The sequence below is a fragment of the Vulpes lagopus genome, chromosome 7 (genome assembly GCF_018345385.1).
Source record: "Vulpes lagopus strain Blue_001 chromosome 7, ASM1834538v1, whole genome shotgun sequence".
NCBI lineage: Eukaryota > Metazoa > Chordata > Mammalia > Carnivora > Canidae > Vulpes > Vulpes lagopus.
This window is the reverse complement of record NC_054830.1, coordinates 7,696,916-7,724,387: the sequence shown is the minus strand read 5'-3', so window position 1 is coordinate 7,724,387 and position 27,472 is coordinate 7,696,916. Positions and strand designations below refer to the sequence as shown.

General features: G+C 49.5%; 1 protein-coding gene across 12 annotated transcripts in view; it reads right to left on the bottom strand.

Moving 5' to 3' along the window:
• Positions 1-27,472, bottom strand: part of DNM2 (dynamin 2) — an 88,325-nt gene that overhangs the window by 53,261 nt on the left and 7,592 nt on the right. For all 12 annotated transcript variants that reach the window (XM_041760671.1, XM_041760672.1, XM_041760676.1 and 9 more), the window contains exon 2: positions 1,857-1,930. In XM_041760671.1, the coding sequence (XP_041616605.1) occupies positions 1,857-1,930 (74 nt within the window). The remainder of the gene's footprint in view (positions 1-1,856; positions 1,931-27,472) is intronic.

The following is a 27,472-nucleotide window of genomic DNA, read 5'->3' as shown; positions in this document are numbered from 1 at the left end:
TAGCATGCACTAAGTGCTCAGTGGACCACAGCTGGGTGACGGCCACCATGGAGACAAGGGGGAGCCCTCCAACCATGACACAGCCTGCCACCTTCCAGTGCAGAAAGCCAGCCGACCTGTTCTCCCAGCAGGCCATCTGGAACAGGTCGGCAGAAAGCACAAAACCGCAGCCCAAGTCAGCACCACACAGGGAGAATCGGGAGTCCGCCAGGCGCTGTGCTGCATGTTGGACGTATTGAATAACGTGGTCTTCATGGCAACCGACAGAGTCAGAGCTATTATTATCTTCACTGTCCAGACAGGAAACACATCGTGAGCAGCAGTCCCTTCCCAGGGTCCCTGAGGCCAGGAAGCTGCAGTCACGATCAGAACCCAGGCAGTCTTAGGTGGCAAGGCTGACCCACCAAGGCAGAGGTTTTCCCCGTGTGGCCAGGAGCCAGAAGCAGCAGCAGCAGCAGCAGCTGGAAGCTCATTAAAAATGCATCTCCTCAGCCCCCACCCTCTACCAACCTGCTGAATGGAGAGCGGAAACCCACTGGGCCAAGACCTGTGCGACTCTCTGACCACTGTCATCTGAAACCGCGGCTGACAGTCCTGGGCCAGCTGATTGGACACCTGAATCCATAGGAAGCAGCCCATTGGCCCGCCTGTGGCCTATGGCATGGCACAGCTCACAGAGAGGAGGTGCGGACCAATCGGCTACCGCCTCTCATTGGAGCCACGCCCCCTCCCAAGGAGCGGGGCGGAGTCAAAGAGCCCGTGACTGGGGCACAGCAAGGAGCAGGGTCTGAGGTCTGACTGGCCTGTGCCCAACCTGGATCTGGGGCCCAGTGTAAGGGCAGGTGGCCTGGATAAGCTTCAATTTCCCCATGAAATGGGGGTGTGTCGGGTGGCTTCCTAGCACGGGTGTGTTTAACCAGACCGCGCAGTGAGGCTGGCGCCCACTGAATGCTGAATCAACCAAGGCTAATATTCCAGGTCAGTGGGAAAGCAGCATGGAGGCCACACAGGGCTCTGGAGAGAGGAGAGGTCATGCCCAGACTGCTCTCCTGGCCCCTTCCAGCTTCTGACCTGAGATGATTTCCCAGGAGGCCTCAGTGGGTTTTATGCCCAGAGACATGCCCACCTCATGCCAGATACTTGTAGAAAGAATAGAGATAAACCGTGGCCACTGAGGAGGAAGACAGGAAAAAATCTACAAGGGGACCATTCTATATTCAATGGGTGGGCCTCTCCCCAAAGCCAATGTCATGATCAAAACAGACATGGTGGTGATGCTGCTCTAACAAAGAAGGGGACAGGACAATGGAGTGTCTCAGGGGACTGATCAGAGCAGCTGAAAACCCTGCCAGGGAAGCTCTCTGGGGGACAACTGGCAACATGAGTATGGACCGGGCATCAGAGAGCATGCAGGGACAATTACTTTTCTTGGGTGTGGTTCTGTGACTGTAGGAAGGTGTCTTTAGTGAGAGGGGAGGCACACTGAAGCATTCTGGGTTGACATGTCACAATGTCTGCTACTAGTTTTGAAAGCGTTCAGCAAAAATGCATTTTATCAAAAAAAAAAAAAATGCATTTTATCAAAAAAAAAAAAAATGCATTTTATCCACAGCATAGCAAGCAAACATGGCACCTAGCAGCCTAGCCTTGACGATGGAGGACACGGGTGTGTGCCCAAAGAGCCCTTTCACCGTGTCAACTCAGCTGTGCTTCAACTATGCTACACAGGTGGAGAATGCAAATTCAACCCCCAAGTGACAGCCCAAGACCCCAGACACCGCCATCAGCCCCTCACTCCTGCTGGGCACTGCATCCACGCTCATTTCTTGCTGCAGCAGCAAGTGGTCCCACTGTACCTGTTTTTGAGAAGATGAGCTGCAGAATGAGAGGCCGCCTGGTGACGATTCCTGAACCTCGGGGAAGGAAGTCCCTGTGGGAGGAAAAGGAGAGAAGTTACTCACTCGGCTAGCTTGAGGGGCAGGAAGTGTGACCACACATGTGGAGCAATCCAGTCTTGCAATTGGGGCAATGTCACCAAAGACACCAGTCCCAGCCAGGCACTGGGGAGCGCTCTGACCTCAGAGGGTCCTGAGGCATCAAGGGGCAGAGGAGGGACTGGAAAGAAGGCTGCTGATGAATGGAACTATCTCCCTTTGGCTGGCTGTCTTCCAGGCCCAGCACACCCAAAGAGCCCTTTCACTGACAGATATTTGAACAATCTCCCCACTACCACCCAAAAGAGATCACTCCATTTCCTACATACATGTAATAAATATAATGCCATATGTCTGACATAAAGACTAAATAAAAGTATTTGATGACAAAATATAATGTGTTTCATGTCCCCCAAAGACAAATCGATAGATATAGACAGGAAGTAGATCGGTGCTTGCCCAGGGGTAGGAAATGAGGAGGGAGCTTTCTAAGGTGCTGGAAACATTCTAAAACTTAACTGTAGTGCTGCTTACTTAACATTTACTGAAAATTTACTAAAAATATCCCGGCATTTGAAATGGGTAGATTTCCTAATACATAAACAATCCCTCGATAAAGCTGAGCCACCAGGCATCCCTAGGCTCAGAGAATTTCAAACAAGGTTTGCACCTAGGTAAATGTTCAGACTATCTGAACTTTGTGGGGTACCTGGGTGGCTCAGTGGTTGAGCATCTGCCTTCGGCTCAGGTTGTGATCCCAGGGTCCTGGGATCGAGTCCCATATCAGGCTCCCCACAGGGAGCCTGCTTTTCCCTCAGCCTTTGTCTCTGCCTCCCTCCCTGTGTCTCTCATGAATAATAAAATCTTAAAAAAAAAAAAAAAAAGACTATCTGAAATTTGTGTAGGACACAGGAGAAGTGGTACTAGGCAGGTGTGGCCCATATATACAACAAGACAAGCATCCTGGGGTTCTCAGTGTAGAGCCATGGCCACCATCCCACTCCCCAGAGCTGTGACAGCCAGAGTCTCAGGTGGGCACCTACTAGTGTTGAGAACCCCTGCTGGGAGCCTGAAAGGCCGCAGAGGAGGCCACTGGTTCTCAGCCCAGACTAGTTGTCATAATCCCTAAGAATGTGCTAATAATCCAGTGGGCATTCCAGAGAGAAGGTGCACTTTGGCATACACTATGCAGGACCGCCTGTGGGCAGCCCCATTGCACTTCTGCAGCACCTCCACTGGCTGTGCCCAGGGTGTTGGCAGTGACCCTGTAAGGTTGGCCCCACACACTTACAGGGAACTGTAGCCCAGCCTGTGAGACTAGGGGCAGCAGAGCTCCAAACGCCCCACAGGAGCACAGCCAGAACAGTAGAGCAGGGCATACTCTGGCAGACAGGCCCAGAGAGGGGTGGCATGGCTGTGGTGCTGGAGATCACAGTGAGGAGGCTGGTCATCATTCTTAGAGCAAGGCAACCAGATGGGGTTTTGGGATTCTAACTATGGGTGCTTTTAGGGCATGTGGTTTTAAAAGAACCCTCTAGTGGCTGCCAAGGCAAGGGTGGGAGTCCAGAGGCAGGCAGGCTAGAGGCATCCATACTGGTACACATATGTGTAATGACAGTGGCTGGACCAAGACTGGCAAGGACACTGGACAGCAGTGGGCAGACACCGGACAGAACTAAGAGCAGTTTAGGAGACAGACAGTCACAACCATGGAGGGTGGGAGGGGCTGAGAGAGAGCGAAGAACCCCCCGAGGACACTCATGAGCCCCAGGAAGACGAAGCCCACGGCCCCTGGCCGCAGAGTCACCCTCTACACCTCAGGTGTCACCCATGGAGCATGATGGAGGTGCTGGGAACACCGTGTGGACATGCTGATGGGGGCCCCATGAGATGGGGGTAGTCAAAGATGACACACTATGGGGCTAAGAGGGCTTGGGAGCTGGGATGGTCAGAAAAGGCCCCTCTGAGGAGAAACGAGGTGAGCTACATGTCGGGATATAGAATGGGCAGGGCGGGAAACAACAAGGAGGCCCCCAAATCACCAGGCCCTAAAGTCAGTTCTCCACCATGACCCCTGCCAGAGGGGGCATCCCAGGGTCTCCAGGAGAGCAAAGCCACTTCGCGCCAGATGCCAGGCTCTCCCAGGCCTGCTAGTGGCTGTTAACCTCTCAGGCACCACACATGGCCCTGACCCTGACCTTCCTAGAGGCCCAGGTCACCTGGCTGAGAGGCAAGGCAACCCCTTGCACATCAGAGCCCAATGTCCTGGAAACCATCCATACCAGCCCTCCGACACAGAAGTGGTGACGGCAGCAGTGACAGTGTATGCGTCCTTCACCAGAATCTCCCACTCCACCTCTTCGAGGCAACAGAATGGGTCAGTGACCGGACAATACAGAAGCATAGGAACGAATCCCTCACACCGGTCTCTGTGCTTCCCCCATGCTGTGTGTGTCACTGACCCAGGATCCTTTTCACCGCTGACCCGTGCTCTCTGGCATGGACGGGCCAGTTTGCTCATCTGTTCTCTAGTTGATGGGACATTTGGGGTCTTTCCAGTTTGGGGTCATGTACATACAGCTGTTATAAGCATTTTCATACATGCCTCTTGTAGACATATGCCCTTGTTTCTCCTGCTGAGTCAGAGGGGACACCTGAACAGGCAAAACTGGTCTCTGGAGATAGAAATCAGAGCAGTTGGTTCCCTTTGCAGAACTGATTAGAATGGGCACAAGGGAACTTTCTGGAATGATGACAACATCCTCTATCTTGATTTGTCTGGTGGTTTCCTGAGTGTATGCATTTATTTAAAAACAAACAAACAAACAAAAAATAAGGTCACTAGGCCTCAGGGAGCAGTAGGAATGTGGACTGAAATTCATGGGGTTTGGCCTCTGACCCCCCGGTCATCCGGCATCTGGGCCCACAGATCTGACTCAAAAGCCGCTGGCATCTCCCCAGCCGGGGCCAAGCCTTCGGTCACTGGTATTGGCACATGCTGTCCTGTGACTGTTCTGGGCGTATCTAGGGGGCCAGGCACCACAAGGACAATGGTAATGCCACAGACAACGGACAATGAGAGCCTCAGAAGAACGAGAAGAGGACCAGCATGAAGCCCAACAGAACCCCACCAAAAGCACCCCAAAAGCTCTGGGCACATGCAGGGAAGGCAGCTTTCTGGGGCTGGGACTTGGCGGTGAGAAGGAAGGATGATGGGAGGGTACAGCCCCGGGCAAAGGTGGCATGACTCGAGGGGCAGCCTTGCACACCAGGCTGGGAGCACCAGTCACCCTGGATTCCTCCATCTGTGCTTCCAGAAGTTCTCAGACTGCAGAGTGGAAAGAGCACCAACATTCCCCCCAAAAGCAACTCCCCAGAAATTCCCAAGAGGCTCCAGAGGAAGGGCCTGTCAGACAGCTACGCTCCCAGACCCACCCAGATGATTTCCTGACACAAGGCAGCAGGAATAGCTCTCAGGGCTTTCCCTCCCCTGGGAAGGCCACCACCTCCCTGAGTAGCTCTGCCTGGAACATTGCCCACTCATCTAGAGTCAACTCTCAAGCCTCAGTCATCTGCTTCCTCTACCCTGAACCAACCCGCCCACCCCTGCAATGAGGGCTGCTGTACACCCAGGCTGCCCTGCACGTGGTGTGACTTTGGGCCAACTTCCTTGTCTCTCTCGTCTGGGTCTCCTGGTGAGTAAGATGGAGTAGCTCTGCCCACCCCAGGGGTCAGCTGGGCACCAAAGAGGCACCCCCCGCCATGACGCAGGCCCCCCCATCAGCTCTGGTGTCAAAGGACACCTCCCTACGGAGACTTCCCACCCTCGCTCACAGCTTCAACCCCCTCCCTATGTCCCTCCTACCCTCATTTTTTTCCCTCACCACTCACACTCCAACCCACCCATCTGCTTACCCATCCTTCTCCACAACGAAACTCCCCAGGACAGGATCCCGGGTCTGTACTGTTCCCTGGCACAGAGTCAGGGTTCAGTAAGTATTAACCATGACCATTTCTGCACCAGGCCCAGGTCTGGCCCCAGGATTCTCCTTCTGGGGCTACAGACAGTTCTCTTTCTAAAGCCAAGACTGGGGCTCCAAACCTCCCTCCTGAAGTCACAGGATCCATCCCACATTTGACAGTCTTCTACCTGCCCATCCCACCACCCTCACCCCACCCTTGCATCCTCCCCTCTGGGATCTCTGCACTTCTGGCTTCCAGCCTTGGCAGGAACTTCTCCCTCTGCCAGGAAACCCTTCCCCAACAGGTATTGCCCACTCACCCATGGGGAGATGCAGTGGCTCGCAACCCACCCCTAACACATATCCCTTCTCACTCCCACTACATGGCCTCCAACAGGAAGTCCAGTCCTGTGACAGCACACGACTTCACCTGGTCTAGTCACTATTGACTCGTCAGCACCTAGAACAGTGCCTGGCATACAGCAGGTGCTCATTAGATGTTTGTTGAGTGGCCAGGAGGAATACAGACTCTGGAACCAGAGAGCCTGTTCAAAGCCCAGCCCCGCCCTCATGAGCTGTGTGGTCCTAGGAAGGTCTCCACCTTCTCTGGGCACTGGCACGGTCATCTATGGGATGAGAGGATGCCACTCATCCTTCAGGGAGGCCCCGCTGGCCGCTTGACCTGTACAAGTCACTTCACCCTCTTGGAGCCTCAGTTTCCAAGCCCTAAAACGAGCCACCTCTCCCTAGGAAGTAATGAGGGCTCCCAGGGGAAAAGTGGTCAGGGAGGGAAAGGCACAACAGGAGGCGGCGGGCGGATCAGAAGCCCCAGCTGTTTATTTATTTACTGTTGTTTGAACAGAGCATAAGATCCCACCAGGCCCCCTGGCTTCTAGGCTAGGGGTGGGGACGCCTGCCTGAGGGAATAATGGAGGCTTAAAACGCAGGCTGATGAATGGGCAGGTGGACGCCTTCCCAGGGGAGGGAAAACAAACAGATAAGCCAGCAGAGGATGAGTCAGAGCTGCTAAGGGCCCAGGTCACCCCTCGCCCGCCCGAGCAGCATGATGGCAGGAGGCCCAGCAAGTGCCCTAGGCTGGGATCCCTTCCTCATCACCATATCCTCATGGGGGTCGCTCAAAGCCTCAGTGTGGCTATGAGACCTCAACACAACACCAGCCGCAGGAAGAGCCCTCAGAAGGAGGCCCATGCTCCAGGGACCTGTTTGTACCCAGCTCACTCTCTCAGCCTAATAAGAGCCCATATACGGACCACTGGCTGCCTCCCTAGCCCAACTCTAACCCCATCATTGGCAACATTTCAGCAAACCCTCTAGCAACACCCAAAAGAACAACACCAGGGGCGATACCCCCATTTCCCGGATAGGCAGACTACAGCTCAGAGTTTCAGGACATGCCCAGGCAACTCAGGGAGGAAGGAGCAGAGCTGTGATGGGAACACAGGTGGGATGTCAACGAGGCAGACCCCCCCTCCCCGAACACCCCCACAGCCCCAGGGCCTCCTTTGTGGTTTTGCTAGAACAAAGGTAGAGCTCAACGCTCGGCCTCTGGAGCGCCATCTAGTCTACATCCTCCACCAGTCCCCACCCAGTCCCTGCCTCATTACCATCCATCTGGACACCATCCAACGGTAACCACTGGTCACCCAGAGCCCAGCCCGCACTTAGTGGCCCCAGGCAGGTGCCACTGTGTCCTTGTGGTTATCCCAAAGGGCAGGCCGACTGACTCAGACTATAGACCCAGGGCTCTTCCCACCTCTCACTTCCCACCCACCCCCCCACCCCCCCCAGCAGCAAGCGCTGCTGGCTCCACCTCCAGATGGAGCATGAACTGGTCCACTTCTCTGCATATCCAAGGCCATCATGCAGGACATCCGTGCTTGCCTGGACCAGGGCTGCTGCTGCCTCTCAGGCTACCCACCCTCACTGCCAGAGTGGCCACAGGGCATCTGTGGATGCCACATCAGAGCATGTCCCCACTCTGTTCTGTTTGGAGGCCTCCCAAGGCTCCCACCTCCCTCAGGGTAAAATCCCAAGTCCTCTCTGAGGCCCACAAGGCCCTGCACAAACAACCTGCCCAGTCACCCACCAACCCTCCCCCTCGCTCACTCAGCTACCTGCTATACAGTTCCCTGGTATGTTCCCCCCCAAACAGGTACAGTTCTGCCTCAGGGCCTTTGCACTGGCTGTTCCCTAAGCCTAGAATTCTCTTCCTGCAACATTTATAAGGCCAACAACTCCTGGCCAAACCATCACTTCTGTACCCACCACCTGGCACCCCCTGAATATGAAGCATGTCCTGCTCTATCATATACCATCCTGCTCGATTCTTCTCATTACTCCCATTCTTCTTCTCATTACTGGCATCTTCCAATTTACTGATGTGTTCATAGGGCTATGGTCTGTCCCTTCCCCACCACCCACTCATTAGAGTGGCAGCCTCACGGGAGCAGGGTCCTCTGCCTGGCACGTTCTCTGGTCCCTCCTCAGCTTTCAATACAGAGGCAGGTGACCGACATCTGTGGGATGAAGGATCAAACCTGCCACTGTCCAATGAGACAGAGGCTCAGGTGGGGGTGGGCAGTCTTGCTAACTTTCACAATCCCACTCCTGGTGCCACCCATTCACAAATTCCAGGCAGCCTCCTCCCTGCTCAGGAATCCTGCAGGTTCCAGATCCAGCCCCACCTTTGGCTCTCAGCCATAGGGTCACCTGCTCCAAGGTCTCACTTGGATGCCAGGCCAGGAGCAAAAGCAGGAAGTGGCCCACAGAGACTAGCAGCTGTGGTTCATGGGCCTCTCAGACCCCAGCTGGAATCCAGGAACTGCCCATTCCTTTCTGGACTATCAGGGCAGGTCTGGTCACCCTTTTGTGCCTCAGTTTCCTCATTTGTTAGGTGGGGATAATGTCACCTGCCTCAGATAGTAGTTGGAAGGATTTACAAAGTTCTTTAAAAAAAAAAAAAGATTTTATTTACTTATTCATGAGAGACACAGAGAGAGAGGCAGAGACACAGGCAGAGGAAGAAGGAGGCTCCATGCAGGGAGCCCGATGTGGCACTCGATCCCAGGACTCCAGGATCATGCCCTGAGCCAAAGGCAGATGCCCAACTGCTGAGACACCCAGGTGTCCCTGGATTTGCGAAGTTCTTACCATGGTGCCTGAAAGAGACCATTTGCCCTATGTCAACAAAGGAGAACTAGACACGATATGAATCACATTATGACCCTCTCCTGCTCCAAAGTGTTCCCAATAGCCTCCAAGGCCCTGAGTAATTGCCCTGTCTCTTCCTTTCCCTCACTCCCACCCTCACACACTCCCTCAACCACACTGCTGGCCAAGGTACAGCAAACAGGCCAAACCTACTTCTGTGCAGGGCCTTTGCACGTGCTGATTATCTGCCTGGAATGACCATCTCTTCTGAGCCTTTCCACAATCCTGGCTTCCTGTGGTCACTCAAGACTTAATTCAGGAGATGCCTGGGTGGCTCAGTAGTTGAGTGTCTGCCTTTGGCTCGATTGAGCTCTGTATCAGGCTCACCACAGAGAGCCTGCTTCTCCCTCTGCCTCTCTCTCTCTCTCTGTGTCCCTCAGGAATAAATAAAATATTTTCTTAAAAAAAGGATTCAATTCAATATCAACTCTTTTGAGAGGCTTAACTGTCCCCTACGGACACCCCTGCCCCTCGTCACCTTATTTTCATTCCCCTGAGTGGGTCTGCAAGGACGGCCTCTTCCTGTGGCAGTGCTTTCCAGGGTGAAATCTGTTAACCACTTAGATGTCCATCAGCATGGAATTAGCTAAATCAATCCTGAAACTGGCCTGGGAGGCAATCCAGGCCGCAGTGCTGAAAGCAAAGTGTGATGCACAAAACAGACTGTGTCCTCCAAAAAACCCTTTTAATGCCCTTTTAATTTTCTGCTTGTGTGAGGACAACAAACTTGGAGGGGATGCATGACCGTTGATGGAAGTTTTGTATGGAATGCAAATGGAAAAACTTTGTTTTGACAGTTTCCTACAGGACTTGAATTTTGGTCTTCCACAACTTTTTCATAACCTTTATAACAGGTAAATATCAATTTTGGGGGCACCAGGGTGGTTCAGTAAGTTAAGCGTCTGCCTTCGGTTCAGGTTATGGTCCCAGGGTTCCTGGGATCCAGCCCTGTGTTGGGCTCCTGGCTCAGTAGGGAGCTTGCCTCTCCTGTGTCTGCTGCTCTCCCTGCTTGTGTACTCTCTCTCATATAAATAAATCTTTAGGGATCCCTGGATGGCGCAGCGGTTTGGCGCCTGCCTTTGGCCCAGGGCGCGATCCTGGAGACCCGGGATCGAATCCCACGTCGGGCTCCCGGTGCATGGAGCCTGCTTCTCCCTCTGCCTGTGTCACTGCCTCTCTCTCACTGTGTTCCTATCATAAATAAATAAAAATTTAAAAAAAAAAAAAAAGATTTAAATAAATCTTTAATATATATACATATGTTAAATCTTGTATTTGATTATATATTAATTTTTAACTTTTCAGTTGTACTGAGAAGCACCAAAGCAATCAATCAGTCAGCCAGCCAAGCAGCATTTTCGTAGACGACAGACAAAAAACACTGGCAGTTGAGCACCCAAGTTCTTCATTCTGCCCTCCTGGGAGCCACCTGAGCATCCCCACTGCTCTACCCTGCAGCAGACAGATGGTGTCACATGGCCACGTCAGCTGCATGCCAGTTGTGTGACCTTGGCAGCAAGGTCCTGGGGCCAGGCTCTTCAACTATAAAATGGGGTGTGGTGAGGATAGAAGACAGTGCAGGGGCTGGGGCGTCAGTGAGTCCCCACTGCACCTCTATGGCCTGGTTGGCCACATATGGATTCCTAGTTCTGCATAGGTCACCGTCCGAGGAGCCCCACTGAATCCACAGGCAGGATGTAAACAGGCAGAAAACAAAGCCAGGCAGTACCCCACCACACTCCCAGCATTCCAGAATCATCCTCCTTGCAGGTTCCTTCTTCAAATAGGAGAATGGGTGTGTGTCTTCCCCAATCTCCTTCCCAGAGCCCTTCCCAAATGATAGGGCAAGGAACTGTCCAGACAGTGTCACACAAGAGAGGATGGCCTTACTGCCCTTTCTCAGGCCCTATCTTTCCCACCCTCAACAGCCGATTTCTCAGCAAATCCTGCCTTCAACATGCCTGAACACATCCCACCCCACCCCCTGTCCCCTGCAAAGTCCCAAACCCTTAGGCTGAGTCCCCTGGGTCACAGCCATGCTCCCCAAACCTCCATGCCCCATACTTGCCCCTGCCCCGTGTGTTCTCAGCCTGGCAGCCAGCAAGAGTTTTTAAAACATAAGTCAGATCATGCTGCTCACATGCTTAAAACCCACCTGTGGCTTCCAGCAAATGCAGGACAAAACCAGTATCCTCCTCGCAGGCCATGAGGTCCAACACCAATGCCCCATCACCTCTCTGCCATTCTCTGCTGGTTCCCTGGCTACAGCCTCCAGGCCCTGATGCCATCAGTCTACTCCTGGGCTCCTCCTCTGCCACCAAGTGCCCCTCACAGAGCCCTCCACTCTTCCTCCAGACTCTGGCTGGCCGGCATGTGTCAGGAGAGGTCCCCTGAGTGCTTCCCCAGAATGAGCTCTGTCCCCTTTCCAGGGTTCCTCCCTGCATACGGGTCCCCATTCTAAACGGTCTGTTTTGTTCACTGTCCCATACCCAGCACGGTCCCTGGCACACAACAGGTGCTAGGGAGCAGATGGTAAGAGGGGATGGCATCTCCAGGGTGCATACAACACAGAACTGAGCTGAGCTCTGTGCACACAAGTCTTCATTCCACCTTCACAGCGGCTCTTACCAATCCTGCTTTTCAGATGGGGAAACTGAAGCTACAAGAGAGGTTTGGTCACCTGGACCAAAGCCACCTAAGCTAACACCACACACAACAACCCCACCCTCCAACCAGGGAGGCACCAACCCAACTGGCTTCATTTCTGTCCCCATCTGCCAGCACCATCCTGGTCACAGCACCAGAAACAAAGATGGAAAGAAGCTCCTGGACTCTGAAGACAGGACAGTCAGTCATAGCTCCCTGTAAGGAGAAACTGGCCAGCAGATCATGACAGTGGGGAGAGTGCAGAGGCTGCAGCTGGACAGCTCAGCCACAGCCTCACTGTGAGACCTGAACAAGGGCCTTCACTTCCCCGGACCTCAGTTTCTCCATCTATAAGAATGGGATAGTACCAGTGCACACCCCATCAGGTTGTCAGCAAGATTAGAAGGACAAGTCCCATGAGGCCCATGCCTGGCATACATAGGACACTCTTCCACAAGATTGGTTGATAAGGGTGATGGCATCAAGGGAGACCTTCACTGGCACGTCAAGAAGGACCTCGGCACAGTCCTTCCTGGCAGACCTGGCAAGACAATTCTATATCTGCTCCCACTCCAACACACCAAACCCCTTCTAGGGCTCAGCCCTGGGCACAGCAGATGCACAGACCTGTCACTTTACCCCAAGCATCTGTCAGGAGGGTGAAACCAAAATCTCATGCAGGAGAGTAAGTGGACCTGGTAGGGCTGGGCTGTACTGAGGAATACCAAGCAGTCATAAAGAGAGCATGAGAAGGATGCCTGGGTGGCTTAGTGGCTGAGTGTCTGCCTTTGGCTCAGGAGATGATCCCAGGATCTGGAATCAGAGTCCCGTGTTGGGCTTCCTGAGGGGGGCCTGCTTCTCCCTCTGCCTATGTCTCTGCCTCTCTCTCTCTCTCTCTCTCTCTCTCTCATATAAATATATCTAAAAAAAAGAGAGAGAGAGAGAGAGAGAGCATGAGACAAGGGAAACAAGTCAACAGCAGTAGATGAGGGAGGTCAATACTCCATCCTCAATAATGGATAGAACACTGGACAAAAGATCAACAAGGAAACAGAAGATATGAATGCTACCAGAAACCAATGAAATCTAACAAACCTGCACAGAATACTCCACCCAACAACAGCAGAATACACATTCTTATCAAGGGCACATGGAACATTCTCCAGGATAGGCTGTATTTGAGGTCAGACCATAAAACAAGACTCATAAATGTCAAAGGACTGAAATCCCACAAAGTATGTTCTCTGGCCAGAGTGGAATGGAGTAAGAAATCAGTAACAAAAGGAAACTTGGGAAAATTCACAAGTATGTGGAAATTTACAACAACACACTCCTAAATAACCAGTGAGTCAAAGAAAAAAACATAAGGAATATAAGAAAATACTCTGAGATGAAATGAAAATGAAACCACAACATATAGGCCAAAACTTAGAAGTTAAGTAAAAGCAATATGCCCAGAAAAATTTACAGATGTAGGCATATTTATTTATTTATTTAAAAGATTTTATTTATTTATTCATAGAGACACAGCTAGAGAGAGAGAGGCAGAGACCCAGGCAGAGGGAGAAGCAGGCTCCATGCAGGGAGCCTGATGTGGAACTCGATCCCGGGTCTCCAGGATCACACCCTGGACTGCAAGCGGTGCTAAACCGCTGCCCCACCGGGGCTGCCCGGCACCTATATTTGAAGGGGATGGGTAGCGCCTGGTGGCTCAGTGTGTTGGGTTTCCAACTCATGGTTTTGGCTCTGGTCGTGATCTCACAGGTTGTGAGATCGAGCCACACACTGGGCTCCATGCTTGGTGGGGAGTTCACTTGGGATTCTCTCTCTCCCTCTGCCCCCCCCCCCATTCTCTCTCTCTCTCAAATAAATAAATAAACCTTTAAAAAAATGGAGCCTGGTCAACTCAGTCAGAAAAGCAAGCAACTTTTTTTTTTTTTTTTTTTTTTGAGCATGCAACTCTTGATCTTGGAGTCATGAGTTCAAGTCTCTCACACTGGGCACAGGTATGACTTTTTTTTTGTAAGATTTTATTTATTTATTCATGAGAGACACACACACAGAGGCAGAGACACAGGCAGAAGGAGAAGCAGGCTCCATGCAGGGAGTCTGATGCAGGACTCAATCCTGGGACTCCAGGATCAGGCCCTGGCCTGAAGGCGGCGCTAAACTGCTGAGCCACCTAGGCTGCCCGGGCATAGGTATGACTTAAAAATAAAATCTTACAAAAAATAAAAAGTAAAAAAGACAGACTGCAGGTTGTTGTATGTCAATTACATAATAAATAAATCTTCAAACATTTTTAGAAATTTTTAAAAGAAAGATTTCAAATAAAAAAATTAATCTTTCATTTAAGAACTTGAAAAAAAAGAAAACCAAGCCAAATCAACCTGAAAGAAGGAAATAATAAAGATTACAGAGGCAATAAATAAGACAGGAAATAGAAAAATAGAGAAAAATCAACAAAACCAAAGTTGGTTCTTTGAAAAGATTAACAAAATGGACAAATCTTAACTAAATGAATCAAGAACAGAGGACTCAAATTACTAAAATCTGGAACCTACCCACCTTTCAGAAATAAAAAATGGATTATAAAGAAACACTATGCCAAAAATTAAATAACGTAAATGAGGGCGGCCCAGGTGGCTCAGCGGTTTAGCACCGCCCTCAGCCCAGGGTGTGATTCTGGAGACACGGGATCGAGTCCCAAGTTGGGCTCCCTGCATGCACCCTGCTTCTCCCTTTGCCTATGTCTCCGCCACTCTCTCTCTCTCTCTGTATAAATAAATAAATAAAATCTTAAAAAAAAAAAAAAAGAAACAGGGATCCCTGGGTGGCGCAGTGGTTTGGCACCTGCCTTTGGCCCAGGACGCGATCCTGGAGACCTGGGATCGAATCCCACGTCGGGCTCCCGGTGCATGGAGCCTGCTTCTCCCTCTGCCTGTGTCTCTGCCTCTTTCTCTCTCTCTCTGTGTGACTATCATAAATAATAAATAAAAATTAAAAAAAAAAAAAAGAAAGAAACAGTGGGATACCTTGGTGGCTCAGAGGTTAAGTGTGTCTGCCTTCGCCCCAGGGCATGATCCTGGAATACTGGGATCGAGTCCCACATCAGGCTCCCTGCATGGAGCCTGCTTCTCCTTCTGCCTGTGTCTCTGCCTCTGTGTGTGTGTGTGTCATGAATGAATAAATAAAATCTTTAAAAAAAATAGGAACACCTAGGTGGTTCAGCGGTTGAGCATCTGCCTCCGGCTCAGGGCGTGATCCTGGAGTCCTGAGATCAAGTCCCACATCAGCTCCCTGTGGTGAGCCTGTTTCTCTCTCTGCCTATGTCTCTGCCTCTCTGTGTCTCTCATGAGTAAATAAATAAAATCTTTAAAAATACATAAGAAAAAGAAATCTCAATAGACCTGTAACAAGCAGAGACCGAATTTATGCTCAAAAACTTTCCCACAAAAAAAAAAAAAAAAAAAATCAAAGGTCCAAATGGCTTCCCTGGTAAATTCTAACAAACACTTAAAGAAGGTTTAACACTAGTCCTTCACAAACTCTTCCAAAAAATAGAAGAGGAAGGAATACTTCCTAACCGGTCTATGAGGCCAGCATTATACTCATACCAAAGCTAGACAAAAACATCACAAGAAAATAAGACCAATATTTCTTATGAATACAGACACAAAAATATCAACAAAATATGAGTAAGCCAAATCTGGCAACATATAAAAAGGATTATGGACCACAGCCAAGTGAGATTTATTCCAGGAATACTATAATGATCCAAAAATTCAAAGATCAATCAATGCAATACACCATATTAAAAGCAAATGACAGAACAATCTCAATAGATGCAGAAAAAGCACTTAATAAAATCTAACACCCTTTCATGAAAAAGAAAAAAAAAAAAACAATCAACAAACTAGGAATAGAAGGGAATTATCCCAATCTGATAAAGGTCATCTGCACAAAACTTACATCATACTTAATAGTAAAACACTTAAAGCTTTCCCTCTAAAATCAGGAACCAGGGAAGGATGTCCACTCTCACTTCTATTCAACATTGTCTGGAGGTTCTAGCCAAGGTAACAAGGCAGGAAAATGAAATGAGTGCATCCAAAGGAAGAAAGAAACTATTCAAAGATGACATGATCATGTCTATGGAAACTGCTAACCAGGGATGCCTCGGTGGCTCAGCAGTTGATCCTCTGGCTTTGGCTCAGGGCATGATCCAAGTACGAGGATCAAGTCCTGCATCGGGCTCCCTGTGAGGAGCCTGCTTCTCCCTCTGCCTATATCTCTGCCTCTCTCTCTCTGTCTCTCTCTCTCTCTCTGTCTCTCATGAATAAATAACATCTTAAAAAAAAAAAAAAAGAAAGAAACTGCTAACGAATCTACCAAAAACAACAACAGCACAAAAAAACCCGTTTGAGATAATAAATGAGTTCAGGAGGATTGCAAGATATAAGATCAATACACGAAAATCAGTTATGTTGTTATACACCAGCAATAAACAATCTGAAAATGAAATTAAGAAAATAATTCTTTTTACAATAGCACCAAAAAGAATAAAATACTTAGGAATAAATCTAACAAAAAAAAAGGTAAAAAAAATTTACATTGAAAACTAAAAAAAATTTTTTTAAATAAATTAAAGACCTAAATAAATGAAAAAGACATCTTGTGTTCATAGACTGGAAAACTAAGTATTGTTAAGATAGCAATACTCTCCAAATTGATCTAAATCTTTTCAACAAATAGTACTGGGACACCTGGACAGCCACATGGAAAAGAATGAAGTTGGACTCCTACCTCATGAGATATATAAACTGACTCAAAATGAATCAGAGACCTAAACGTAAGAGCTAAAACTATAACATGTTTAAAAGAAAATAGAAGAGTATTTACAATAGCTAAGATATGGAAATAACCTAAGTGTCCATCAGTAGATGAATGGATAAAGGAATTGTGGTGCCTACACACACACACACACACACACTGGAATATTATTCAGCCATAAAAAAAGAATTAAATCTTGCTAGTTTTTTTAAGATTTTATTTATTTATTCATGAGAGACACAGAGAGAGAGAGAGAGAGAGAGAGAGAGAGGGGCAAAGACACAGGCAGAGGGAAAAGCAGGCTCCACAAAGGGAGCCTGACACGGAACTCGATCCTGCGACCCCAGGACCACACCCTGGGCCAAAGGCAGGTACTAAACCACTGAACCACCCAGGGATCCCCTTGCTATTTTTGACATCATGCATGAATCCAAAGGGCATTACACTAAGTCAAATGAGACAATGACAAATACTTTTTCATCCACCTTATATGTGAAATCTTAACCAAAGAAAAAAAAACACCAAATTCAGAGATAAGATCAGTAGTTGCCAGAAAGGGGGGGGGGGGGCGGAGAGCAGGAGGTGCAAATAATAGGTATCCAATTCTGTTTGATTTGGGAACCCTTGCTTTTAAATGTACTTTCTTTTTAAGGTTTATTTATTTTAGGGGCGCCTGGGTGACTCAGTCAGTGAGGAGTCTACCTTTGGCTCAGGTCAAGAACCCAGGGTCCTGGGATCCAGCCCCAAGCTGGGTTCCCTGCTTATGCTTCTTCCTCTTCCTCGGCCCCTTCCCTCTCCCTAATCTCTCTCTCTTTTTTTTAAGATGTATTTATTTTATTTGAGAGAGAGAGAGAGAGAGAACATAAGTGGAGGGAGAGGTAGTGGGAGAGGGACAGAGAGAATCCTAAGCAGACTCCCTGCTGAACACAGAGTCTGATGCAGGGCTCAATCTCAGGACCCTGGAATCATGACCTGAGCTGAAATCAAGAGTAGGCCACTTGGGGCACCTGGGTGGCTCAGTGGTTGAGTGTCTGCCTTCGGCTCAGGTCGTGACCCTGGGGTCCTGGGATCGAGTCCTGCATCAGGCTCCCCACAGGGAGCCTGCCTCTCCCTCTGCCCTCTGCCTGTGTCTCTTCCTCTCTGTGTGTCTCTCATGAATAAATAAATAAAATCTTAAAAAAAAAAAAAAAAACAAGAGCAAAATACCACTTCAAAACCACTAGAAGGCTAAATTCAAAATTATAACAAGCGTTGGCAAAGATGTGGAGAAACTGGAACCTTCCTACAGCACTGGTTAGCCATAAGATGGGGCAGCCACTGTGGACAACTATCTAGGACTTTCTCAAGATTAAATGTAAGGATTATCATATGGCTTAGCAGTTGCAGTCCCACACAGAGACTCAAAAGAAATGAACACATGTGCACACAAAAATCTCTACACAAATGTTCACAGTAGCATTATTCCTGATGGCCAAAAGTGGAAAGGAGCCAAATGCCTGTCGACTGAGGAACAGATAAACACAGGGTGGCATAGCTGCACTGTGTAATATTATTCAGCCAAGAAAAGGAATTGAGTTCTGATTTGTGCAGTCACAAGGATGAACCTGAGCACACTGCACAAAGTCAAAGGAGCCAGACAAAAAACCCACAAAGTGTAGGATTCCGTTGATACAAAACATCCAGAGTAGGCTAATTCATAGACAGAAAGTAGACTAGTGGTTGGGAGTTGCTGGGGGTGGGAGATAACTGCTGATGAACCAGAGTTTCTTCTGGGGGCATGAAAGGTTCTGAAATTAGATAGTGGTGATTGCTGCACAATTCTGTGAAGATGCTAAAAACCACCTGATAGTACACTTTATTATTTTTTTTTGGTAAGATTTTATTTTTAAGTCATCTCTACACCCAATTTGGGTCTCAAACTCACAACCCCAAGATCAGGAGTCCCATCCATGTTCTACCAACTGAGCCAGCCTCACACGATCACCACCCCTCCAATAGTACTTTAAAAGGATGAGTTTTGTGTGTGTGTCTCATGAATAAGTAAATCTTTAAAAAAAATAATAAAATAAATAAAATAAAATGATGAGTTTTATGGTATGTGAATTGTAGTTTGGTAAAAATGCTATTTTTAAAGTAAAGAGCACCAGAACAATCGAGGTACCGAGAACAGAGCAAGCCCCTCATCTATCTTTAATATAAAAACCACTGCAGGGCGCCTGGGTGGCTTAGTGGGTTGAGCAGCTGACTCTCGATCTCGGCTCAGGTCCTGATCTCAGGGTCATGATGAGATCCAGCCTGTGTCAGACTCCCCACTCAGCAGGAAGCCTGCTTCTCTCCCTCTGTGCACCCCCTCTGTGCAACTCATATGCATTCTCTTTCTCTCTCAAATAAGTAAATCTTTAAAAAAGAGAGAGAGAGAGAGAGAGAGAAACCACTGCCAATCTACACAAACCCTCCCAGAAAGGCCCGGGGCCTCTGACTGCAGCCTGTCCTCACCCTGCCCTCCTACAGCCTCACCCCTCTGCCTTGTCCCCTCCATGACCCTGATCTTAGTCCCAGCCTCCATTTCTTTGTGATGTGCCTGACTTGTGTGTGCCTCCCAGTCCCAGCCTAACTCGGTGGCAACCAACAGAATGTCAGCCTGGCGGCCTTTGCTGAGTGCATACCAGTTAGCAATTGAGACACAAAGTTAGTTTTTTACATGGGGGAGACGGGGTTCTAGAGCACATCATACACACCAAGTACCATACAAAGGAGCACACCCATGAGCTAGGCCCCATCAGGGACTTCACCTTCAACTGGGTGGAGATGGACAATAAACCAAATAAACAGGCAGAACAATGACAGGGAGTGACCAATGCTTCCAAGAAAAATTAAACAGGGCAGAAGGATGGAGTAACAGGGTGGAGGCATTTTTAGCAGTGGGACCAGGCAGGGCCTACTGAGGAGGAGACAGCTGACCACAGGCCTGATGGAGGTGACAGATGATCCATCAGGCTATCCTAAAGAAAGAGCTTCCAGACAGAAGAACAGCATGTGCAAAGGCCCTGAGGTGGGACCATGTTTCACATATTTGAGAAACAGTAAGAAGCCCAGAATAGCTAGAACAGAACAAGTAAGGGAGAAACAGAGGTCATTAAGAGAGGTAAAGGGAGAGAAGTGATGGGATGGGGTGGGAGGGAGGTGAGTGGGCAAGGAGATCACACAGGACCTTCTGGTGGTAGTGAAGACTTCAGATATCACATCAAGGAAGCTAGTAGCCATGGTGGGTTCTGAGCAGAGAGGGAATACATTCTTAACAGGCCTCTAGCCACACTGCAGGGAGAAAAGTCTAGGGTGGGCAGGTAGTAAGGGCAGAAGGTATAAGAACTAGGAGGAGGTAATACACTGATCCAGGTGAGTGGTGTTGTTACATGGAATCACAGGGACACAAAAACTAGTAGCAAAGCTCTCCATTTACTGAGAAGGAGACATTTTTTTGTTAAGAAATCAACAAGCTGGGGGAGCCTGGGTAGCTCAGTCGGTTAAGCATCTGCCTTTGGCTCAGATTGTGATCCCAGGGTCCTGGGATCAAGTCCTGCATTGGGCTCCCTGCTCAGCGAGTACCCCGCTTCTCCCTCTCCCTCTGCCCCTCCCCTTGGCTCATGCTCTCTCTCTCTCAAATAAATAAAATCTTAAAAAAAAAAAAAAAAAGAAATCAACAAGCTGATTCTAAATTTTATAATGTAAAGGCAAAGGAACTAGACTAGGCAAAACAATTTTGAAAATGAATGACAGAGGGGCAGCCCAGGTGGCTCAGCGGTTTAGCGCTACCTTCAGCCCAGGGCCTGAGCCACCCAGGTGCCCCAGGTGACCATTTTTAAGTATACAGTTCAGGGGGATCCCTGGGTGGCTCAGCGGTTTAGCGCCTGCCTTTGACCCAGGGCGTGATCCTGGAGTCCCAGGATCGAGTCCCACGTCGGGCTCCCTGCATGGAGCCTGCTTCTCCCTTTGCCTGTGTCCCTGCCTCCCTCTCTCTCTCTGTGTCTCTCGTGAATAAATAAATAAAATTAAAAAAAGAAAATGAATGACGGAGAAGACTCAGCTGGCCTGATTTCAAGGCTTACTGTAAAGTCATAAAGAAATGTGGTTTTGGCCAAAGGTCACACATACAGATCAATGTTTGTAGAAAACAGAGTCCAGAATGAACCCGTACCAACACGGCCCACTGGTCTCTGAAACAGGCACCTCAATGGAGAAAAAGTCTTTTCCTTTTTTAAAAGTTTATTCATTTATTTGAGAGAGAGAGAGAGACAGAGATGAGAGAAAGAGAGAGAGAGAGAGAGAGCAGGGAGGAGAGCAGCAGACAGAGGGAGAAGCAGGCTCCCTGCTCAGTAAAGAGCCTGACAGTGCAGGGCTCCATCCCAGAACCCTGGGATCACGACCTGAGCTTAAGACAGACACTTAACTGACTGAGCCACCCAGGTGCCCCAAAAAGAAGGTCTTTTCAATAAATAGTACTGACATAGGGCACCTGGGTGGCTCAGTTGGTTAAGTGGCCGACTCTTGATCTTGGCTCAGATCTTGATCTCGGCTCAGGTCTTGATCTCAGGGTGAGTTCAAACCCCATGTTGGGCTCCATGCTGGCTGTGGAGCCTACTTGATTGATAGATAGATAGATAGATAGATACATAGATAGATAGATCTGACACAACTGGACATTTATATGCCAAAAAAATTATAACCTCAATCTATAACTCGTAAATCATAAATAAATTAACCGAAGATATAACCTATATGTGAGCCACAGAGAGACAGGCACATAAATGTCTCTGTCGGTATTATTCACAAGCACCAAGAACTGAAGAAAATGCACTGTCCTTCAGGTGGTGAATGGCTCAACAGCCGGGGCGTACCATGAAACACTCCTCAGCAGTAAAAACGACCAAACTGCTGATGCATTCGGTCTGAATGGATCTCCGGTGCGTCATGCAGAGTGAAACGCAGCAAACTCAGGAGGGCTGCGTGGGCTCATTTACATAAGACTCTGGAAAAGGCAAAACCACAGGGTGAAGAACCCATCAGCAGGTGCCAGGTGCAGGGGGTGGTGTGGGGGTGACCACAAAAGGGCACAGGAGAACTTTTGCAGGGGGACTACAAGTGTTCTGTGTGTTAATCATGGTGGTGGTGCCATAACTCTGCTGTTTGTCAAAACAGAATTGTGGGCTAAAAATTGACAGCCCTTATATGTAAATTATACCTGGAGGGTGGGAAACAAACCAAAGGGGCCAATATCCTGCCTGTGTGCTGACACGAGAAGATCTCCAAGAAACACTGTCAAGTAACAACCTCATTGTTCCCAACAGGATGTGAAGCCGTGTATGGGGGAAGGGAAAATAAACACACACCTGTTTGCTTCTGTTTGTACAGAGACGGGGTGGGCACACAGCAACCAGGGAGGGCGGGTGAGCTCTAAGGGCTCTGGCTGCAGGGGCAGGTGGGTAGCAAGGCCTCTCTTTCTCTCCATCCTTTCTCATTATTTGGAACTTGGTGCCGTACTGAACATAGTACCAATTTAAACAATTAAAAAAGAACCTTGAGGCTTCCAAAGGATGGTATATGAAAAGGAGAAAAAGAGCGAACTACTATAGAGAAAGCTGACTGCCATCACCTTGACCATGAGGTCAAGGTCAGCATCACCCATGATAAGACTTGTTGATATCACAGAGCGAGCCCTGACAGGATGTGGAGGGAAGGACTCCTGGCCTGTGTTCTTCCCCCTAAATCCAGAGCCCTAGCCTAACCATGGTAATACCAGATAAACCCAAACTGAAGGACGTTCTATTAAATACCAAGGGCATGAAAAGCAAGCAAAGAGGGTGGTACTGTCACAGACCAGTGGACACCAAAGAGGGATGACGTACCTGCAATGTGGCATCCCAGATGGGACAGAGAAAGGACACAATGGGGGAAATCTGCAGAAAGTCTGGCTTTCCTTAATGATAACAACCTACCGAGGTTCATTTCTTAGTTACGAGGAATGTGCGGTGGTACAGTAAGACATTAAGAGTAGGAAAGGATGGGGGATCCCTGGGTGGCGCAGCGGTTTGGCGCCTGCCTTTGGCCCAGGGCGCGATCCTGGAGACCCGGGATCGAATCCCACGTCGGGCTCCCGGTGCATGGAGCCTGCTTCTCCCTCTGCCTATGTCTCTGCCTCTCTCTCTCTCACTGTGTGCCTATCATAAATAAATAAAATTAAAAAAAAAAAAAGAGTAGGAAAGGATGGGGGGCACCTGGGTCGCTCAGTGGCTGAGCATCTGCCTTTGGCTCAGGGTGTGATCCCAGGGTCCTGGGATTGAGTCCCACAACAGGCTCCCCGCAAGAGAGCCTATGTCTCTGCCTCTCTCTCTGTGTGTCTCTCATGAATAAGTAAAAATCTTAAAAAAAAAAAGAAGAGTTCAGGAAGGAGGGTGGAGGGTACATAGGAGCTCTCTGTACGGTCTTTGCTATGTACCTCCTACTATGTACATTGCTACAAATTCAAAGCTTGTTTATTTTCGGGGCATCTGGGTGGCTTAGTCTGTTAAGCGTCTGACTTCTCAGGTCATGATCTCAGGGTCCTGGAATGGAGTCTACTCGGAGTCTACTCGTCCTTCTCTGCACCAACCTCCCGCATGTGCACATGCTCTCTCTCTCTCTCTCTCTCTCTCCAATAAACATTTAAAAAAAAAAGTTTTTTTTATTTTCTGTCAATCTAAAACTCTTCCAATATAAAAAATGTATTACAGACAAAACAAAGGCAAAAACCCCTCAAGACACTGAAGAGCAGGGGACTTGGCATGGGGTGGACACATTATGCCAAGACTCTGGACCATCAAACATGGGCTTATAATAGCACTGGGGGGAATGGGGAACATTCACACATCGAAATGAAAAAAAAGATCTGCAAGAGCCACAAGCTAGTGGAAGTGGTTCTCGGCAAAGGGCAACAGGAACCTCTACCTTACTCTGGGCATGTCATAAAGGGAATGAATTCTATTTTACAACAAAGAGACAAATAAATATTAAAGTTTAAAAAGAAAAAGAATTGAAAAATCCAGCCAACGTGTCATTTTCTGCCCAGTGCCAGCTGTGTATCCCAGGTGGGGCCTCCCCAACTCAGAGAGCCACCTGCCCTGAACTCCACAGTGACCTAGGCCAGGCAGTGCCACCAAGAGATGTTAGCAGGGCAGACGCCACAGAAGCTGGACTTCCGTCAGAACAGCTTCCACCCAGATGAGGGGAAATCAGTGTTGCAAGACAAGACGCGCCAACCCAAACCACAGGAAGGCTCCCTCAAGCTGAATGGGTGGCTCCTAGTCTCTGGTCACAATCCCCCAAACTTGATTTATAGCTCCCTGGCACTCCATCATCCCACCAGGTAGAGAAGAACAATGTCTGAAGGCATGATCCTCAAACCACTGGCTCCCTGGCTACAAGGCCAGCTGGGGGCCTCCTAGACCAGGTCCTCCAGAAGGACCCTTTCCATCTGCATAGAACACAGAGGCCCAACAGCCTGAGACAGACAGGGCTGTGTCCAGACCCACCACAGGGGCTTCCTGCAGGGCTGGGCTGGTCGTGCCAGGGTGTATCACCCAGCAGCCGGGTGTCACCCCAGCTGGGACTGTTCCTGCCGGCTCTGCTCGCCAGCCAGTCTGCCAGTCCCTAAAGACTCTTATCACTGGGAAAATATTATCATGCAGCAGAGTTTCCAGGACGCCGCCTCCTACATCTGGGCATGGCAGTGTCACCAGGACAGCTCTGGTGGCTGCTTGTCCACACCCCATGGGTCTGCAGTCCGAGCAGGTTCAAATTTAGCCAAAGGAAATCTCCCATTACAGAGTACTGGTTTTCCACACTGTGGCTCATGGCCAGAATCCCCCAGGAGTTTTAAGTTGGTCTAGGGAGGCAGGCTGGTATTTTATGACCTCTCCCCATGGCTCCCTGTGGGAGGATGATACCCAGTGGCTTCTTTTCCATGGTTCTGCTCTGGTCCAAATGGGCATCTGGGCATCCTGCCTTCAAACTCGAGGCCTTGTGCTGACTGTGCTCAAGCACCTGTGCAAAGCGGTTCCCGCTCCTGCCAGGGCTGCCTAGCACCCAGGTATAAAGCAAGACTTGAGGGCAGCTCACTGGTAGCTTTGTGGAGCCTTGGTTGTCCCAGCCCTGGGTGGGGACCCCTCTCACAGCTGGGGAAATTAGCCCAGACAAACATCGAAGCCTGGCTGGCCTGGGATCTTAGCACAACATGTCACAGCCTTCCCCATAAAGAAGTTGCGCGTGGAAAAAAAAAAAAAAAAAGTTGCGTGTGCTTCTGTCCGCCCCCCCCATCCGCCCCCGCCCCAGAGGACCCCATGCCCCACCTCACCACCACGAGCCTCCAATGGGGAGGGGTATCCCAGCATTGTCCTCCCACCCTCTTCCTCAACAAGCATCTGTGCAGTTAAATCAATCCAGTTCTGGTTTCAAGGTACATTCAACAAATACGTATGCTCCTACTATGTACCTGGTCAGCAATGAACACAGACAAAAATCCTACTGTTCTGGTGGCAGTGGTGGGGTGGCAGGCAGAGAAGCAAATAATGAAAATAATGTCAGGTGCTAATAAGAGCTCTGAAGACAAACACATCAGGGCAGGGGGTCTGAGGAGATGCAAATGAGGGAAGAGAAAGGCCTCAGGTGAGAGTGAACCTGCGGGGTTCTGGGAGCAGGCTGTGAGGCTGCAGGAATGGAGGAAGAACGTGAGAGGAGGTGAGAGCAGGAGGTAAGGGGGCACGTGGCGGGGTGGGGTTACAGAAGTTGGGCTTTTACCCCAAGTGAGGTGGGAGCCAGGGATGGTTGTGCACAGAGAAAGGGTGTGGCTGGACTCAGGGGTCCACAGGCACCTAGTGGGAGTGGTGCATAAGGCCAGGAGCCTAGGAACCTGGATGGAGGCAACTGCTCTGGTTCAGGCGGCAGAAGAGGTTTAGAGCAGGGTGAAGCATGGTGAAGACAAGCTGACATGTGGGGGCATCGGGGAGGACTCTCTGAGCAGCTCCAAACCAACCCCAGGGAACCAGCTACATCCTGGCATCTTGGCCAGCATGCCCGAGAAGGGGAAGACCACGCACACAGTGCTGGCCATCATCCATATTCTGCACCAGGCCCCATGTACACCTGCAAATCCTGGGACTAGATGACTAGAAAGAGCCTCAACACCCATCACCAGGAGGCTGGTAAATAAATGAAGATGCCTTTGCACCGTGAGTACTACACAGCCATGAAAAAGCAAAGAGGGGATGAAGGAGGGCACTTGTCGTGAGGGGTACCAGGTGTTGTATGGAAGGGCTGGATCGATATATTGTGAAATGCAGAGGAGAAGAGAAGAGAAGAGAAGAGAAGAGAAGAGAAGAGAAGAGAAGAGAAGAGAAGAGAAGAGAAGAGAAGAGGAGAGGAGAGAAGAGAAGAGAAGATGCCTGGGTGGCTCAGCGGTTGAGCGTCTGCCTTCGGCTCTGGAACTCTGGGATGGAGTCCCACACTGGGCTCCTGCATGGAGCCTGCTTCTCCTCCCTCTGCCTGTGTCTCTGCCTCTCTCTGTGCCTCTCATAAATGAGTGAATGAATGAATGGATGAATGAATGAAGAAAGAAAGAAAGGAGAAAAGAAAAAAGAAAAGAAGAAAAGAAAGAAAAGAAAAAGAAAAGAAAAGAAAAAGAAAAAGAAAGAAAAGAAAGAAAAGAAAAAAAAGAAAAGAAAAGAAAAGAAAAGAAAAAAAAGAAAAGAAAAGAAGAGAACCTATGAACAACAAGGCTAGAGCCACGAGCTGGCCCACAGTCAGGCAGGATGGGCACAAAGGTACAAATTCAGGGGCCACCCATCTGCTGCAGGCCAGCTCCCTGCCCCCCATCCTCCTCACCTCAAGAGAAAGACCTACGCCTCCTCCAGGAAGCATTCCTTGACCACCATTCCCATTCCAAGGCTCCCTACCAGAACCTCTGTCTTCCACATGCCTCCACCCCTTCTCACTGAGCCTCCTGAGAGGAGAAGAACCTCTTGGGGCTCACTCATGGCAACATCCCCATTCAAACCCAGCCTCTGCTGCTTGCTATGGTGGCAGCATTCTCCTCCAGAGATAAATACTGGTTGAGTGAACAAGTGGGCAAGCACGGGGACTTGGAGGTCCCCCAGCCCTGCCCCTCAACTCCCTTGTCTGTAAAATGGGGCCAATCCAAAACAACATACAGACACCGCAAGTGCATCAAGGACGTGGAAAGTCTGTTTGGTGAAGACCAGAGCCACCCTCCCCCCAAAGGAGGCCAATCAAGGAAGTGAAGTGTGGTACTAGGCACTTCAATGGGCACTCTAAGGACCCAAGGAGGGTTTGGATTACTCCTTGACACCTGGCCTTGTTCCAGAAATCTGAGGCCATTCTGAGGTACAAACAGTACAGGGAGAGTGAAAACCAGATCCTATGAAGCGGGGCCAAGAGTTGAGGATGCTACTCCAGGTCCAGGCCAGCAGGCCCAGGGGAGGCCTCCCATGAAGGTCAAGGCTCTGGGTTTTTTGTTTTTTGTTTTTTAATTATTTATTTTTTTTAAGATTTTATTTATTTATTCATGGCAGATACAGAGAAAGAGAGAGGCACAGACACAGGCAGAGGGAGAAGCAGGCTCCATACAGGGAGCCCGATATGGGACTCGATCCCAGGACTCCAGGATCACACCCCAGGCCGAAGGCAGCACTAAACCGCTGGGCCACCGGGGCTGCCCAAGGCTCTGGGTTCAAGTCCAGCCACCCGCAGCCCCAACATCCTGGGGCAAGCCTCTCTGATCAGTCTCCTCACCAATAGACAGGGATCGAGCGCTGGCCT